General features: G+C 36.9%; 1 protein-coding gene across 1 annotated transcript in view; it reads left to right on the plus strand.

The window, feature by feature from the left end:
* Positions 1–19175, plus strand: part of TTC13 (tetratricopeptide repeat domain 13) — a 42667-nt gene that overhangs the window by 2592 nt on the left and 20900 nt on the right. The window contains exons 3-13 of the mRNA XM_054996405.1: positions 330–405; positions 2067–2137; positions 3366–3431; positions 11564–11656; positions 12483–12599; positions 13245–13355; positions 14820–14902; positions 15187–15328; positions 16567–16741; positions 17757–17913; positions 18778–18908. Coding sequence (XP_054852380.1) covers positions 330–405; positions 2067–2137; positions 3366–3431; positions 11564–11656; positions 12483–12599; positions 13245–13355; positions 14820–14902; positions 15187–15328; positions 16567–16741; positions 17757–17913; positions 18778–18908 — 1222 coding nt within the window. The remainder of the gene's footprint in view (positions 1–329; positions 406–2066; positions 2138–3365; positions 3432–11563; positions 11657–12482; positions 12600–13244; positions 13356–14819; positions 14903–15186; positions 15329–16566; positions 16742–17756; positions 17914–18777; positions 18909–19175) is intronic.

Below are 19175 nucleotides of genomic sequence, written 5' to 3' on the forward strand. Positions count from 1 at the left end.
GTTTTGGTCTTATGCATCTGTCATGCTAACTGAGGTCTTTTCCCCTGATGAAATTAATTCCTTTTCTGGTGCAAGTGGAAGAGGCGTGTCGTATCGAAGGAAGACTACCGTTAGTGGAATGTATTCAGTGGGAGAATTACACTGCAGTGCTAGCAGGGTTGCACTCTTCTAAGTCCATTAATGCCACAGTGGGCTTAGAAGGGTGTAACTCTGCTTGGGATTGCACTGTTAGATTTAGATCTCTCCTGTTGAAATCAATGAAATGAACTTTGGCTGGATAATATACTTATTATTTTGGCTTTGTCAGTGATTTCTTAAATGTTTTGCAGAGCCAAGCAAAATTGCTTGCTGAACAAAAGAGATTTCCCTTTGCCACTGATGAAGACGATATAAATGAAGAGTTGGGTAAGATATACTACATATAATCTGTACCTCCAAATAGATTACAATGTCTGAGGAGCACTGCAAGTTTTTCTGAAATAGGAGTATTAGAACTTAATTACTTTTAATTACTGCTATGACTTCTCGCAGACCGGAGGGAATATTGACACTTACAAATTAGTCCTTTTTCATTTTCTTTTCATTTTCTTTTATCTGGAACCTTCCATCTTTGATATATTCATGCTGTCACAGCTTTATTCAGAACTCTGTTAGAATGGATTCACATGTGCAGTTTTGACACATATACCCACTTGGTGAAAAGTAAAGCTAGACTTGCACATGTGAATCTACTCTTATTTCAACTCTCTCCTTTGTCTTTCCCCCAGTGTTCTTTAAGGGTACATTCCTAATTCTGTTCTCCAGGCCTGTGATGTTACTCTGTCCGTATTATCCCCCTGAGCAGTTTTCTTTCCATGAACATTAGATTACTGCAGATGTGCATTTTAAAAACTATTGCTTTAAGATAAATGTAAATAGATTGTAGGAATGGTCATGTTTGTGCATGTTTAGAAATGACTTGCAGAATGTTGCTGGATAAATGCATGATCTTTTGAAATGTGTGTTTCTCTTTCTATATTATGCTCATGCATGGGTTTGTGATAAGGCTCTGTCTTAGTATTAGAGTAACTTATCCTGGGGAAGTTGCAAGGAGGCTTGCTATCAGTTCCCATTAAGGGATTAAGCTCCACGCACGTCTCATTATTAGACCCTGGAAGAACAGGTTGTGGTGGCAGTGCTAAAATTGTATTATATCTGTGATCTTTTGCTACTGAGCCATATGTGAAGAGTTCAAAGGAGTAAGTGGCAAATAGGTTTTTTCCATGATGGTTAGAGTAATATAGTACTAAATTCTGGTTGTTTAGTAACTTCTAGTTTGGTTTGAGGTGAAGGTACTTTATGCAATAGTCTCTATAGCAAGTTAAATTTTCTTTTAAAACCTGTATTGGTTGTTTTGTGGGGTAAAGCAACAAAGAGCCTTGTTTCACCTTCTATTAATAAATTGAGATAAGGTGGGATAGAAATGTTTTAAATAGATAAATAAATGTATTTTGCCATAAACAATTGTATGTCAGAGCTTTCTAGATAGGTATATATCTCATGAGTAGAAAGTGGGATGTGTGTGTGGTATAGTACTAGGTATTGGACTAAAACCTGGGAGACCCAGAGTCAAATCCTCACTGCCATGAAGTTCACTGGTTGACATTGGGCCAGTCACCCTCTCTCAGCCTCAGCCATCTAAAAGGGTTGTTGTGAGGATAAAATGGGACATGGAAATCCATGCGTGCTACTCTCAGTTGTTTAGAGGATGTCTGGGGTAAAAATACATTAGATAGATGCTCTGTCTACAGGTCAGCACAAATTAAAAATTGTCTTTAAAATATACATTGATGCAGACCAGCTACTCTTTACAGAGTACACATTGCATATACTGAATATTGAAATTAGTTGTTATTATTGTTCAGTAAAACTATCTGACAGCCTAGAAGGGTTAGAAAACTAGAGTATAAAAATTAACTGCTTTCAGCTCTTTGAAGGTGTTCAATTTCTCTTTGTATTTGTGGCAAATGTGGAATTCGTGGAAGCTTGAAATTCAGATTCATTAACCCATAATGTTATTTTGGCAGCTGTTGCTTATATATTGATTGGTAGTGGCCTTTATGATGAAGCCATACGTCACTTCTCAACAATACTCCAGGTAACTTTGTACTCCTTTTAATATAAATTTGCATACTGGAATTTCCCAATATAAGGTCATTGCCCTCTTGGGCCTTGACCTGGATAGCCCAGATGAGCCTGATCTTGTCAGATCTCAAAAACTAAGGGTTGACCTTGGTTAGTAATTGGATGGGAGATCTCCAGTGAAGACCAGGGTTGCAGAGGCAGGCAGTGACTCTTGCCATGAAAACCTCACCGGGGTTGCCATACGTCAGCTATGACTTGAGGGCACTCTCCACTTCTGCCTTTCTGGGAAACAGAAACAGAAGGGAAGACCTGCTTTCTGATCATCCATGACACACAATGAAGTTGAAAGTATAAGGATAGTGCACAGGTTTCACACATGTAAAAGAGAGGTAGATATTGCTGTAAGTATGGCCTGTTGTCTGAGCCTAAGGGGTTGTGTGGTAGGAGGAAAGAAATTCATGTGCAGCCAGTCTCTCTGAAATTGGGGATGGGGCGATCAGGTCACAGAACATTGTCAAGTCTGCTCAGACATGTGACTTGGTGGGGGCATGTCAAGGAAAGATGTGTGACTATCATGTCTGGGTTGGTCATGACAGGAGCTAAAAGTCACCTGAATTTGGAATTTTTCGTTAAAGCTGAACACTAGCTACTTCTCATATTGTATGATAGACAAAACTGCATGATAGTTTTATTGCAGTTTTCTCTATCATACAATATGAGTCGTAGCCAGTGTTCAACTATAAAGAAACATTCCAAATTAATGGATAAGAATCTATGTTGCATATATAAATATACCAGATGAGATGTGCAGACACAATATAGCAAAGCAGTGGTCTGAAACTGGTAATAGCCATCATGGAAGTATCTGTAGTAAATATGAAGGCATAATGAAGCCAAAGCTTTTCCTGAATCTTTTCTGTCCCATTCCCTTTCTCCGTCAACCCACTGAGATCTCTGAAAAGCTGGCAGGATCCATATGGGCAACAATACAATACAAGAAATAGCCAGAAGTAGCTCAGGGAGCTGCACAAAGATGGAAGCAATTTCAACCAGTTCTCCTATCTTGCTGTTCCCATACAAAATCCCCAAGGTGCTTTTTAAATATGTGTGAAAGTTGAAGATATGTGTCCTCTTTCCTGGATCTTGGCTTGTATAAGAAATTAAGGCATTCTAGAATGCAGCATTGACTATTAACTGTGTGGTTCCACTGGAACCTTCTAATTGTATTGTGCTCTGAACAGGAACAGCCGGAACTTGTTAGTGCAATTTATGGACGGGGGATAGCTTATGGAAAGAAAGGATTGCATGTAAGTATCTCATACTTTTGAAACAGTATGCAATAATCATATTGATAGTTTGAGCTACTCTTTAGCATATTAAACATACTAAATACTGATGCCATAGTGAAACTATGTATTGGCATAATGCACGCATTAGCAAAATAAGTATGTGGCAAAAACTGGAATGTTGAGCCTTTTTTTGTTCTGATGCATCTCGTAAATGGCAGACTGGTATTGAAATCCATTTAGGTAGTTCAGTATAGATGAGAAATTGTTGGTTGCAAAGATTAAAGCATTCAAAGAATAAATAATGAGAATTTTATAATCGTAGTGAAGAACAGGGATTCCTGTTTCATAGTTTCAGCTCTCAGCAGTTACGTTGCTCTGGTCAGTGCCACGCAAGTCATATGAATTACAGCTGTGAATATTAAAGAGAACATTATGCAGCATGTTTGATTTTAAATTAGTAAAAATTAACTTGCTAATTAATTGCAATTCTTGTTGTACTTCATTGTTATGATTTCTGGAGGCTTGGATAATTTTGAGCACCAGAGTAGTCTTACAAATGAACAGATATTTCCTACTGGATTTTATAGAGCTGAACTGGCATAGTGTTGTGGATTATGGATACTTGCCAAATACATAGGGCTGGATCTAAATAACTGTAAATGGCCTTCCACACATAGAATAGATCTTTCCTGCTTCCCATGTCTACCTCAGCCCCTGACACCACCAAAAAGACTGCTCCTGAAGATTAGAGGACCTTTGAGAATAGAATAGGATGCAATGCAGGAGACTGCATGTTGAATCTGAAATCTGTGGAAATTGTTTGAATGGAAGTTCCTTCTACTTGCATAAGTGCTGTTTTGTTTCAAATTTTTTTATATATATGAAAAAATATGTTGCATCTAATGCTTTTAAATTATCAGGATGGCACATCAGCAAGTGGAAGGGAGTGGAATTTTTGCTGAATCCCCCTTCTATTCCAGGCCACCAATGCTATTCTTCAAACTGTATCAGATATGTATACAAATATGTATACAGCTTGTAAATATAGAAGTATTGAGTCACTTAATTCACAGTGTACCTATCCCCTGGTATTTATTTTGGTGAAACTTCGAACTCATCAGTGAATTAACATGCAGACTGCATAAAGAAAGAATCAGCAGGAAAAGGAGGGGGGATAGTTGGCCACCAGTCTCCAGAGAATATTTTCATAGCTGATTGATAGACTAGCATGAATAGGAGTCCAAAGGGAAATGCAATGTTCTGTTAGTATGTATCTCGTATCATATTTGTATGAGTAATATCTTACAATCAACATGTGAACACAATTGCTAAATCAAAAAGAGTCCAGTAGCACCTTTAAGACTAACCAATTTTATTGTAGCATAAGCTTTCGAGAATCACAGTTCTCTTCGTCAGATGCATCTGACGAAGAGAACTGTGATTCTCGAAAGCTTATACTACAATAAAATTGGTTAGTCTTAAAGGTGCTACTGGACTCTTTTTGATTTTGCTACTACAGACTAACACGGCTAACTCCTCTGGATCTATGACAATTGCTAAAAAAACCCACCCAAGCATATTTTATATCTTTGTTACACAAGTTTCTTCTTTTCAGTAAGAACACAATTTTCCTTCAGTCCAGTTTTTTTTAAATAAATTTTTATTGGATGCTTAACATACACATAATATTGCTACATTTTACTTATTCCCCATATACCTACTATATGCTTCCCACCCCCTCCCCTCCCCCTTTCCTTTATTGACTTCCAACAGCACTACAACCCCCCGTTTCTTATAATTAATTCTGTCTCCTAGTTGTCATTTTAATGTTATTGGTAAAGATTTAAATTATACCTTATTTAATAACTTTCAAAAGACCATAATTGTCCTTTAACATCCCATCTTTTCTCTAGATATTTTCTCAATTTCCCCCAATCCTTGAAAAATTCCTTTGGATCTTGATCTCTCAATTTTCTTGTTAATTTGTCCATTTCCACCATGTACAACAATTTTTGTATCCACTGTTCAATCTCTGGTATTTCTTCTTTCTTCCAATATTGTGCATACAAAGTTCTTGCTGCTGTTATCATATAGTACAATAATACTCTGTCTTTTCTATTCATGTCCTCTAAGTGCAAAGACAACAATAACATTTCTGGATTCTTAACAACATTATTTTGGAGTATTAAAGACATTTATTTCAGCACACATTTTAGACCAGAAGTCTCTAGCCTTGCCGCAAGTCCACCACATATGAAATACAGAACCTTCGTGCTCCTTACATTTCCAACACTTGTTGGATAGCTGTTTGTTAGCATTGGCTAGCTTTTTCCGTGTTAAATACCATCTATATATCATTTTATAGCCATTCTCTTTAATACTGGTATATGTTGAATTTTTTAAGGTATTTTTCCACAATTGCTCCCATGCTTCCAATCGTTATCTTATTATTACAATTTATCGCCCATTTTACCATTTGAAGTTTAACTGTCTCGTCTTCTGTATGCCATTTTAACAATAACTTGTACATTTTGGAAATTATTTTATTATTGTCCCCCAGTAAAAGTTCTTCTAACTCTGAATTTTTATTCCTAAAGCCTGTCTTCCTTTGATCTGATTCAAATAAGTCTTTAATTTGTCGGTATTGTAACCAGCCATACTTAAATGGTATTTCCTTGTTCAGTCTAAGTTTAAGTTCATTATTTTCAATTTTTATTAATTCTTTATAGGTCAGCCATTCATCTCCCTTATATTCCAAATTTGGATTAATCACCTCCGCTGGAACAATCCACTTTGGTTTCTCTTGATTTATAAACTTTTTTATTTTAGCCAGGTTAGAAATAAGTTTCTTCTCAAATAATGGTGCTGGAACGTTGCATCCATTTTGTGTTTGTCATACCATAGATATGCATGCCATCCAAAAAGTTTGTTATAACCTTCCAGCGTTAACAGTTTGTAATTAGATAAAGACACCCATTCTTTTAGCCATACTAGACATATTGCTTCATGATACAAACGGAGATCAGGTAATTGCATACCTCCTCTTTCTTTGGCATCACAGAGCACTTTCATTTTGACTCTGGGTTTTCTTCCTGCCCACACAAATTCCGATATCTTCCTCTGCCATTTTCCAAATTGTTTTTTGTCTTTAACAATTGGTATCGTTTGCATCAAGAACATAACTCTAGGCAATACATTCATTTTGATTGTGGCAATTCGACCTAACCATGATAAATTCAATTTGTTCCATTTTGACATTTCTCTTTCGATTTGTATCCAGAGCTTTTCATAATTGTTCTTAAATAAATCAATATTTTTGGCTGTCAGCTCTATTCCCAGATATTTTGTTTTTTGTACCACCTCGCAGTTCGTTACTTCCATCAATTCTTGTTGTTTCTTCTTAGCCATATTTTTAGTTATTATTTTCGACTTCTTTTTATTTATATAAAAACCTGCCAGGTCTCCAAACTCTTTAATCTTTTCTAGCAGTCTTGGCAGAGTTTGTACTGGGACTTCCACTATAAACATCACATCATCAGCAAATGCTCTTAACTTACATGAAAACCCCTTTGATTTTATTCCTTTTATGTTCTCGTCTTCTCTTATCTGCCTTAATAATATTTCTAAGACCATAACAAATAATAACGGCGACAGTGGACAACCTTGTCTTGTTCCTTTTCTTATTTCAAATTTCTCTGTCAGGTCATCATTGACACAAATTGCCGCTCTTTGATTCTTATAGATCGTCTTTATTGCCTCTATAAATTCTTTACCTAAATCCATCTTTTCCATCGATGCAAACATGAAGTCCCAATTCAAGTTGTCGAAGGCTTTCTCTGCATCTGCAAAAAAAACCCCAACTTCTTTATCTGGACGCTTGTCATAGTACTCAATGGTGTTTATAACCACCCTCAGATTGTCCTTTAATTGTCTATTTGGCAAAAACCCAGCCTGATCTTCTCCTACAAAATCCATTAGCCATATTTTAAGTCTATCTGCTAATATTCTTGCAAATATTTTGTAGTCGTTATTTATTAACAAAATTGGTCTATAATTTTTGACGTCGGTTAATTCCTGTCTCCCCTTTGGTATCAAGGCAATATTTGCTTCATTCCACATATCTGGAAAACCTTCTCCTTTCAATATATCATTCATTACAACTCGTAATACTGGTACAAGGTCTTCATTGCTTTATAAAACTTCGCTGTAATTCCATCCGGTCCAGGTGCTTTACCTATCTTTGCCACATCTATAGCTTGCTTAATTTCTTCTTCTGTTATTGGAGCATTTAGCTTCTCCTTCATATTGGTTGATATAGTTGGTAATTCTATTCCCTGTAGATATTGGTCTATATTCTCTTGGGCTATTGCTTTCCTTTGAAATAATTTTGCATAATATTTGTAGAAAGCTCGTTTGATTGTTTGCTGGTCTTTTAGTTCTTTCCCTTCGATTATTCTACTAATTATTTTCTTTTCTCTTTTTTTCTTCAGTTGCCAGGCTAGATACTTTCCAGGCTTGTTGGCTCCTTCAAATGATTTTTGCTGTAATGTCCTCAATTTCCATTCTAGTTCTTTGTTTTCAATTGCTCTTATTTGCTCCTGTAATATTTTGATTTCTTATACTATTGATTTTTCCCCTGGTTTCTTCTTTAATTCCTGCTCTGTATTGCATAATTTCTCTTGTATCTCTTGACATTTTTCCAGCTTCCTTTTTTATCTCTATTGTTTAATGTAATTAGTATTCCTCTTATCACTGCTTTATATGTGTCCCATATCATCTGGGTTGAAACTTCATTGTTTTTGTTGGTTTGGAAAAAATATTTTGTTTCTTTCTGTATATATTCCATATTTTCTTGGTTCTGCAATAAATCTTCGTTTATTCTCCATCGTAATTTCTTCTGTCCCATTGTAGCTTTCCACAACAATGGATTGTGGTCTAAACTCACTCTCGGCATTATTTCTATTTTTTTTTGTCCGTACAGCTAATTCTTTTGTTGTCCAAATCGTATCGATTCTTGAGAATGATTGATGTCTCGCAGAGTAGTACGTATAGTCTTTACCTTTGGGATTTTCTTTCCTCCAAATATCCTCCAGTTTTTCTTGTTCTATTAGTTCAAAAAAAGATTTTGGTAGTTTTCCTGATTTCTGTTTGCCTCCCTTTATTTTCCTGTCCATTTGCAAATCCACAACCCCATTAAAATCTCCCATCATTACAATTTGATCGTATGAATCTTGATCTAATTTGTCTGTTATTTCCCTGTAAAATTGATCTTTTGCTCCATTGGGTGCATATATACCTATTATTAAGGTTTTCTTGCCACTTACATTAATTTCTACAACAAGATATCTTCCATTTTGGTCCCGGAGAATTAATTTAGAGTCCAGATCCTCCTTAATATACATTACTATTCCTTTTTTCTTTTGTTTTTCCGAAGCTATAAATTCTCTTCCGAATTGTCTGTTTTTTAAGAACTTAACATTTTGGTCCTTAATATGTGTTTCTTGTAGACAAATTATATTACAATTTTGTTTCTTTAACCAATGAAAAATGGTCCTGCTTTTTTGTGGTGAGTTTAGTCCATTTACATTCCATGATATTAATTTGTACTCCATGTTATTTTCTTACTGATCTAGGAAAGTCATTAGCATTTTCAAAAAGAAACAACTCCATTTCATGTCTTGATTTAATTGTGACTCTCAAACCCTTAAATTGAAAACTCAGCCCTTCTGGTAGTTCCCATCTATATCTGATATCCTTCTCTCTCAACTTTTGAGTCAATTCTCTATATTTTTTCCTCTCTTGGAGAATTCTTCTAGGTATCTCTTTCATTATCTTGATCCTGTTCCCCTCCAGTGATAGGGGATTTTCAGAATGCCTTTTGATAATTTCTTCTTTCATTCTTTTCATTATTAACTGCACAATAATGTCTCTTGGTAGATTCTTTTGTTGTGCATAGGCGGAGTTGACCCTATACACTAGATCCAAATTTGCTGTGATTTCTTCTGGTTGCTTATTCAAAAATTCAGCTAGAATATCTGTCATCTGTTCTTGTACACTTTGTGTAGTCGATTCTGGCACGCCCCTAAATCTTAGTTGTCTTTCCGTTGTCTTGCATTCCATCACTGCCATCCTTTCTCGCGATATTTTCTTTGTTTTGCTTCCGCGTCTTCTTTCTGCTTGCTGTTCTTCCTGCTTCCTGTTTGTTCTTTTCTCCTCTAGGCACAAGTTGTCTCCACCTCTTTCAGTCTCGTCTCATCTCGCGATGTTTCTTATGCTATTTCCCAGCTTCCTCCTCCTCTCTCGCGCCGGTTACCTCTCTTCAAACCGCAAGTATGCGTAAACAATACTATTTATCACTCTTTTTGTCCTTAAAAACTTGCCGAATTGGAGATTTCTTACTCAATAATTGTTCCTTATCGTTTCCTCTCTTTAATTAAGTCTTTATCATACTTTAATTTTTGGTCTTTTTTCTCCATTTTCATTTAAAAAGTCCGATAGCAATCTTTACCTTGCATTGTTTTTTCGGGTTGTCTGTGTTGTTTCCTCCGTTTATAGTTGGTCAAAGCTGGTATTGAGGCTTGGTTTCTGATGATCTTATGCCAAATTAATGACTTCATAGGTACTGCAGAGTTAGTAGCTCGCCCTTCTCCGAGGGGACCTCAAGGTGATGGAGAGAATCCTTGATTCAGAACCCCCCCCCCCACCACCGAGATCACACGCTCTCGGGGTCGCGTAGCGTTCTGGACCCCCTTCTCCCTGAAGGGGGGACGGTAGCAGGTGTTCAAGCACCTCGCTTTCCAAAAACAGTAGCTCCAGTTTTCAGACTGTTTTCTGGAATTCTGTATCGTAAAAGGAATGGTGGATCAAATAGGTTCTTTTATAGTTGATGCTAAGGGCATAAGCACAAGTCTCTCTGCCTTGTGAGTTCACATCAACACAATGCTGGATGCCATTGCACTGAGCTCAGTGGCTGGTGTTCATTGATGTGAGGCAATGCAGAACAGGACACAGAATGTTACATCACAGTTTGTGCTTATGATGTTATGAGGAAAGAGGCACGGAGCAGCATCAGCAAAACAAAAGTTCTTCCAATAAGCCACAACCCCTTTACTCTGGCTGACAGTGGCTCTCCATGGTTTCAGGTAGCAGTTTTTCCTGTACCTTTCTCTCTGATCCTTTATCTGATGATGGTGGGAGTGGAGCCTAGCAGATTGAACCAAAGCAGATGCTCTACCACTAAGCTTCCCCATGTAATATGGTTGAATAATTTCAACATTACACCTCTAATTTTGCAGCTTGTTGGTTAGGAACCAGTTTTATGGGGAACTTGGCTAGATTCAATACATGCCTGGTATGTTGCATGTAAATATGATCATAGCTTTCATCCAGTTTATAATGCTGACAATATTTATAGAGCCATGAATAACGCTGCATTTTGAAACTAAAACACAGGGTCAGATGAAAGAACCAGGTTGGACAACTAGGATGTCCAAATATTATCAAGGATAAGTGTTGAAAAAGGAATTAATTTACTTTCCCCATATTTATACAACCAGTTTTTTTTAATATTATTTGATATAAAGCAGCTCATTCTCTTTGAACACATCAAAATATGATGCAAATGATTGCTTTGGATCAGTTTTTACATTCTATAATATAAAAGATTCAGCCTAACCATACAAAGATTTATTGGCTTGGGTCAGGCTTAAAACAAAACTTAAGATTCAACTCACAGCTAGGCTGTTGAAACCTGGTTAACCTCAACAAATGGTGGTTTCATTCCTTCTCTTTGTAGCCAGGGGAGGGCATCACCAGAGAACAGGTCAAGATTAAGACAAAATGTTTATGTTCAGACATCATGCAAAGCTATAGTTAAGACTAAATGCAATCCTATGCAGAGTTACTCCAGTCTAGGCCCATTGAAGCCAATGGCCTTACACTGGAGTAAGGCTCCATAAGATTGTAATGTAAGTATTGTTAATAAACCAACTTCACCTCCTGGCTTTATGAACCTTAATTTAACCATATTTAGTGGAGTAGCTTGCATTCAGACAGTCTTGCTAACTGTAGTTAGCTTAATTAAGCTATAATTTTCTGTAATGTCTGAAATGAGCCAAAATGTACCACTGCTTATATTTTCCATTTTTAAGGATATAAAAAATGCTGAGATTGCTTTATTTGAGCTGAGCAGAGTAATTAGCCTGGAACCAGATCTTCCGGAAGTATATGAACAGCGAGCAGAGGTAACTTTTTTTGTTTTAAAGAGCTTCTGAATTTTGGTACTTTATATAATTCAATTTTCAATTTTTCTTGAATTCTTCTAAATACTTTCTGGATTTCTATTGTTAAAAATTCTTGTCAAAATAATATGCCTCCATTGTTGAAAAGGCTGCATGGCTGAAAAGGCTTAATTTAATTTAAGATTTGATGTACACAGATATATTGATAGATCAAGGAATACTATTTTGTGTTCCTGTTTAATTAGAAGTATCGTATAATTAAGCAGAATATAAACTTGTTAAGGTTCCTGTCTTCTAAAGAACACACCTGCATGGGAGTAATTACCTCCTCATTTTGTGTGTGTGTTTTATTTTAGGATACTTGTAATAATAGGCACAGCCAGAATTTTTATAAATTTTGCGGATGGGTTGCCAGATATTTGACCAGAAAGGGATATACCATTTCAGTATAGTCAAAAATATACTTTTGTTTTGTTTATTTACTTCAATTATAATTGGCTCAAAAAGCCTCTGGGGCCAATTTACGAACTAAATTTAGTTATACCACATGGTGGAATTCAATAAAAGTTCCCTCAGAATTCATAAGCTGAGGTCTTGCCTTAGCATTCCTTCACCACTTAATGTAATGAATATAGGATCATACACTCCAATGCATTTTAATATACAGTTCCTTTACTACATAACAAGGCACCTGTTAAGTGTAAATAGTGCACCCAAATTCTCAATTGTTCGTTTATTAGTATTGCATATTACAAGTTAAAACTGTATTGAGAAATAAAGGATTACTTGTGTGTTCTTGCTAGGCTAAAATGTTACCTTGAATTTATAGATACTGTCACCTTTGGGTCAAATTAGTGAAGCACTGTCTGATCTCACTAAAGCTATTCAGCTAAAACCTTCAGCACGACTCTACCAGCATAGAGGCACTCTTTACTTCATGTCTGAGGTTAGTTTTTAACTATATAACTTTAGGAAATTAGTTAAGGCAAGAAGGGACAAGGCTTTGTGGACAGCATTTCATTTTCCCCTCCCCCACCATGTCCTCTTTCTCTTCCCTGCCCCACGCCCAGCCTCTCCTTCTTTTCCTGCTTCCTTCTCTCCTTCCCAGCCACCTTTGTCTGCCCTGGGGCATTTTTCAGGCGTGTAAGAAGGTCTGTCTTGTCTGAATTTAAGTAGATCAGGGCCATTTAGCTATTGGTATATAAGATGTTTATTCTCAAGGGCTACGCCTGAAAGCTAACTGAAAACTAAGCTGTATGCTAATATGTATATCCTTTGAAGTTTGCAAGGCAAATATTTCACTTCTTTCTGAAATCCCCCATCTCTAACAGGGTAGCTCACAAAAGGTAGCTGGGAGACTCTTTGATTGGGAGAGTACTGACTGCAGAGTGTGAGGAAGTAATGTAGGTTATATAAACTATGATGCAAAAGCACAACAAATAACTGATACCCCCTAGCAATTTTGGAAACTGCTTGTTTCTAGAGACCAGTTTTATAAAAAGTATTATGTAATTTCAAGATAATTTATATAATCTTTATATTAAGACTGAGGAGGTTTCTCTTTCTGATGGAAATTATGTTTGTCCAACAGGACTATGTGATGGCCCATGAAGACTTCCAGAATTCCCTTGAGCTGAACAAAAACCAGCCTATAGCTATGCTTTACAAAGGGTTGACATTTTTTCACAGAGGGCTTCTAAAGGTAATTATTTTGAAGGACACCAAAGATGTAAATGGCTATAAAATGTCTTAAGGTTTTCTATCATATGCGTTTGCCAGAATGCATAATAGTAGTAGTAATTTCCTCTAATAGATCTTCACTAAATCCCTCCAAACACTGCAGATTCACCCCTCAAGCTTTTCTTTGCAGTCCTCTGTCTCTCAAGAGCAGCATGGGAGGGGCTTTGGGCTGCAGCAAGATGGAGATAAGAAAGTCCCATTCTGTTAATGGAAATCCTTTCCCCTGGATCCAACCCAATGTTCCCATGAGTGTAATCTGCTTCGCATTATGTAGGGGTGTGCAATCTGGATCCGGGATTCAGGAGAAAAGCTGGATTTTTGTAGATCTGACTAAATCCGGCTTTCCTGAATCTAATCAGAGAATCTAGGATCTGATTTGGGAATCCGTTCCAGACCCCCTAGGTAAATCTGGGAAACATGGGTCAATCTCTGGCTGGCTTCTTCCTGGGCTTCTCTTGTTCTTTTTTAAAGAGGGAGGGAGGAGGGAGGCAAAGGGAGGAGGGAGGGGGAGTGAGACAGGGAGAGGGGAGTGGGTGGCCAATCTGTGAGAGCTCTCCATGTTTGCCTGGCTTCTATGAGTGATACTGGTTTAGTTGGGTTAAGTTGCAACACTATCCATTGCCTCAGTTTGGTTTGGGTGGAATTCTCTTGTTTTGACATGAATCTCTGTTTTGATGTTGGTCAGCTTGATTCACTTTGGTTTTGTTGGGCTTCCTCTTGCATTCGAGAATGTGCCTTTGGACCCTGCATTAGGGAGTGTGTCCCTGTATTTTACCGCCTGAGACCCTGCTTGGAAATGCTTCCCCCATAAGAAACAATGGAGAAAGGCATCTTGTTCAGGGGCCCATAGAATTGGACCTGAAACTTTGATGGTCTTTAGAAGATAGTCAGGAGGAGGTTCCCTGCAAATTTGGTGGAATTTGCTTGAAAAACACCATCCCCAGCCCCTGATATCTCCCATACAGCATTCCCCATAGAGAGTAACAGCCAAATCTGGAATTCTTTGAGCTTTCTTAATCAGATCAGAGAAACTTTCCCAAATTTCAGGAATCCTGGATTTTTTGGGGATCCCTGAAACCTGGACCCATATTTCCCAGATTTGGGGGGGGGGGCACACCTCTAGTGATATGTACGTATGGAATTCCCCTGTCTATCAAGCCTAGCCATTTCTGTTCTGACTTGCTGTTCTCTAGGGTCTCAAGGGAAGATCTTTCCCCATGCAGTTTCAGTTTCAGCTCTTTGGTAGGCTTACTGAGATGTCATCATTGTTCCATTCCTTTGTAAATCACTTTGAAGGGGGGAGTCAGACTTGCTTAACTACTTACAAGAAGGGAGTCTGTGGTTTCAAAAATGATCATTTTAAAATCCCAGCAGTGGTAATACATTTACATTGAAATAATGTTAACTATTTTTGCTTTTTAAACAGGAAGCTATTGAATCATTCAAAGAAGCCCTGAAACAGAAAGCAGATTTCATAGATGCATATAAAAGTCTGGGGCAAGCCTATCGGTAAGCAACTTCAGAACAGCTTTTTAAATTACTACCATTCAACCCTCATTTTGCAAAGAAAGTAGACTGTTCCCAAGATTCGAGCTTGTTGAAAAAAGAGACTTTCAGCCATACTGTCTTTTAACATACCTGGATGTCACAATGATTTTTGCATTGTATCTTTTAACAATTTAATGAAAAGAAAAGTTATCTGAAGAAGAATTTGGAGTAAAAATTCTTAATCTTCTTAGTTGCTTTTTTGAATGAAAACATTGTTTTTTGATATCATTTCATAAATACATCAGAGAACTGGGTAACTTTGAAGCTGCTACAGAAAATTTTCAGAAGGCATTGATGATAAACCAAAATCATGTTCAAACAATACAGCTTCGGGGAATGATGCTTTATCATCATGGTAGCCTAGAGGAGGCGCTGAAGAACTTTAAGGTAAGCACTGGTAAAGTTATGGTACACTACACTTATGCATGCTAATAATTCATTGCAGATGCATGCATATATGTGCACATATATAGAATCTGACATTTACATGTTTATTACATTTTTATAAGCACAAGTTATTAATAGAATCTTGCACACCTTCCGTTATACACACAGCTGCTAATCTGTCACTGTACTGATAAGATCCAGAGGAGTTAGCCGTGTTAGTCTGTAGTAGCAAAATCAAAAAGAGTCCAATAGCACCTTTAAGACTAACCAATTTTATTGCAGCATAAGCTTTCGAGAATCAGGTTCTCTTCGTCAGATGCATGATACAAACTGGTCAAATACAGAAGAGGAGTGTAGGCAAGGAAAGGAATTCATATGCAAATTTGACGCTGTCAAGCTGGGACTGAATAGAGACTATGAATGGTTATCACATTATCACAGGTAACAGATTTCCTTTACAGCGGCGTGGTCTGGGGGAGCCCAGTGACGCCTGGTGTGGGCTTTCGGGGACCACAGTTCTCTTTGTCAGATGCATCTGGCAGGGAGAGCTGTGGTTATCGAGGGCTTATACTAAATAGAAATTGGATGCTTTTACTGCTGCAAACTAACACGGCAAACTGACTACACACCAAAAGGAGATGTTTACATTTACTAGCAAAGGAATGTTTTGGTTGCCTCCCCCCTAATTGCATCTTGTCCCTCCTCTCCTTCTCTCCCCTCTCCCCCCTCCTCTTCTGTATTTGACTAGTTTGTATCATGCATCTGATGAAGAGAACTTGATTCTCGAAAGCTTGTACTAATAAGGTTAGCAGAAGATTGAAGATTGACAAAACAAAGTACTTTACAGTGCATAATTCACAGAATTTGTAAGCTCTGGAGATGGCTAATAGCTTAGTTGGATTTTAAAAGGGATCAAGTGAATTCATGGAGGTTGGAACAATTGATGGCTACTAGCCAAGATAGCTAAATGGATCAGATAGACCCCTTGATGTGATTAAGCAAGATTTTCCTTATGCTTTCATAACTGGTGCTGAAAATACTCACCTGTGTTTGATTGTAGGAAGCATAATTAAGAATTATTTGATGATTAGGCTTGATTGTAGAAATTAAGAGAGGTTTGCTGGTATAATATGAAAAAAGAATTCATTTTATTCATGTACTTATTTTCAGATAGCCTATAAAGTCCTGTTATCTGAAAATGCATGGCTGACTTAGATCCTTTCTTTTTTAATTTTTAGAGATGTTTGCAACTAGAACCATATAATGAAGTGTGCCAATATATGAAAGGCCTCAGTCATGTCACTTTGGGACAATTTTACGAAGGAATAAAAGCTCAAACTAAAGTTATGTTAAATGATCCTCTTCCTGGTCAGAAAGCTAGTACAGAATACCTGAAAGTGAAATATCTCAGAGGTGAGTTGCAGCTAATCAAATACTGATTTTGGACTCAAATCTGAATAAATGTAATCATCATACAAGCGTATATTTTAAAAGAAACTTATGCCACCTCTATGTTGAGCATTATGTAGCTTTTATAAGTATCCCACATCGTACATCAATAAATGCTTGCACATAACTATAAAAATAACTCCTATATCTTCTAGCAATGGGAAGGACATTTCCTCATGTCCAAAGTTTCTGCTAATTCTCTGTTTCAGGGACCATGCTCAGGAGTGGCCTTTTGAGGGGCTACGAGAAGCGGGAAATATATGTCCTGCGAGCAGAACTTGACTTACAGTTTTTTGGCTCTAACCTAATGCTTATATTTTTGTTTGATATAAATCTCTATAGTAGTTGCTCTGGTGAACAGTGGGATCACAGATTGGGTTTTAGGCTACATTACGATATTTCCTTCTATTTTTATTTGCATTCCTCACTATCTTTGTGTATTGTACAACACTTTTCTCCCTTTTTGGAACTGCAGGCCAGTATAATTTTTTTCTGATTAAAGAACCAGTTTGTACAGTTGGGTCAATATACATCATGATAAATTTGATGCAGTTTTCCTGGGAAAGAAAAGTGCACTTCAGAGGATGATAATTGAGATGGTCTTGGGAAATAGCCAGGTGTAATGGCTGTACTGACAAATCTTCACTGGAAGAGCTTCACCAGTGGCAGTAACTTTGGGATAATATCTTGAGATTTGTGCCATTGGACAAAAACTTGTACTGCATTAATGAGTTATTGTCCTTTTGCATGAAGGAAAAACAACCAACCAGAAATAGACACTGGTGACAAGAAGTGGGGATAGCACATCTTAGATATGATTTTCTGTAGCTGCTTTTGGTTACTACGTAATTAATATAGCAGGATAATAAACATTTTAAAAAGTAAATCAAAATAGTAGATCATCTGAAGAATATTCAGTCTGGAGGTTCTTTAACTTATCTAACAGGAAAAAATTCAGTGATATTTTCTTCTTTCACAGAATATTCTCGCTATCTGCATGCACATCTTGATACCCCACTTATGGAATACAACATGGATATGGATCTTCCTGGGAAGTTTAAAGATCATTGGGCCAAAAATCTTCCTTTTCTTATAGATGATTATGAAGAACAGCCAGGGTTACAACCACATATAAAGTGAGTCATTTATTGCTTCTTTTAAGAATTGAGCATTTTGTGTTTCGCAATATGCAGATTGTTGAAGATTATCTCTGAACTTTTCACTTATAGTAGTTATAAATTTGGGGTGGGCGTAAAATGAGAGAAGTTTTCCAAATAATTACTTTTTTAAACCCTGTACAGTCTTTGATAGAAGTTTAATGATTATAACAGTGTCTCCTATATGATTTTACTTTGATTACTTAGTAAAGACAATGGTCTGAGGAGATGCCCAATTAACGCATAAAAAAGCTTTACATTTGGAGTATATCATTTAATATTTATTGATAAGGTTCAGCTATCTTACAGGTCTCTGAAAATTAGTTACTATAACAATTTTTCAAAATAATGTGCCATTCCATCATATGTGGCATTCAAGGTAGGGCTACGTAATCCGTCAAAAATACAACAGTACTTCCACACAGGTGTGCAAAAAACTGTTGGGCAGATGTTGTTTTAGCATCCTCTTCCCCAGTCTTAAAGATCTTCCTGCACTATCCCCCCTAATCTGCAGGAAAAAAGAGCTGGAAACTTATTTTTATTATTAAAAAATGGAAGCTAGGAACTAGCAACTCATGGCAACAAATTTTTATAACATTATAATGCTACAGAATTCTAGGAATTCAGGATTTTTAAAAATAAAATCCTTCTGGTAGAGGAGATGGAAATGGTGGCGACTGGGAGCTGAGGGTTGGAAAGTTTGGGGGAAACTGCTGTGCTGACAAATGCCCTTGCAGCAGCAGCAAGAGGTACACAAAGAATCATCCCTGTGTGGAAGGAGTCTCTGTTTAAGATTCTTTGAGAATCTTGGTATTTAATATCTATTTTGCTTATGACTTTAAGGGATGTGCTTCAGCAGAGATTTGAAAATTATAAACCCGAAATACAAGAGATGATATGTGCAGCTGATCACTTGGGTTCACTCATGCAATATGAGACCCCAGGGTTTCTTCCAAACAAGAGAATACATAGAGGTATGCTGGAAAAACATTATCAGAATGTGGAAATAAAAATAAGGTAACATGTGGCAAGATTGCAACTAAATACTTTAAATAAAACTATAAATAGGCCTGGTGGGCAGCTTTAAAACACTTCTTTAAAAATTCTATGTCATTCATTCATTAAATAAATATGCTCATATTTTTTGATGTTGCCACATACTATAATCTGTGAATAGTTAAATAAGTCACTAGTGATATTAATGCTCTCATTGCCTTTATTGCACTTATTGTGTCCCCCCA

This window comes from Eublepharis macularius, chromosome 1 (genome assembly GCF_028583425.1).
Source record: "Eublepharis macularius isolate TG4126 chromosome 1, MPM_Emac_v1.0, whole genome shotgun sequence".
Classification (NCBI taxonomy): domain Eukaryota; kingdom Metazoa; phylum Chordata; class Lepidosauria; order Squamata; family Eublepharidae; genus Eublepharis; species Eublepharis macularius.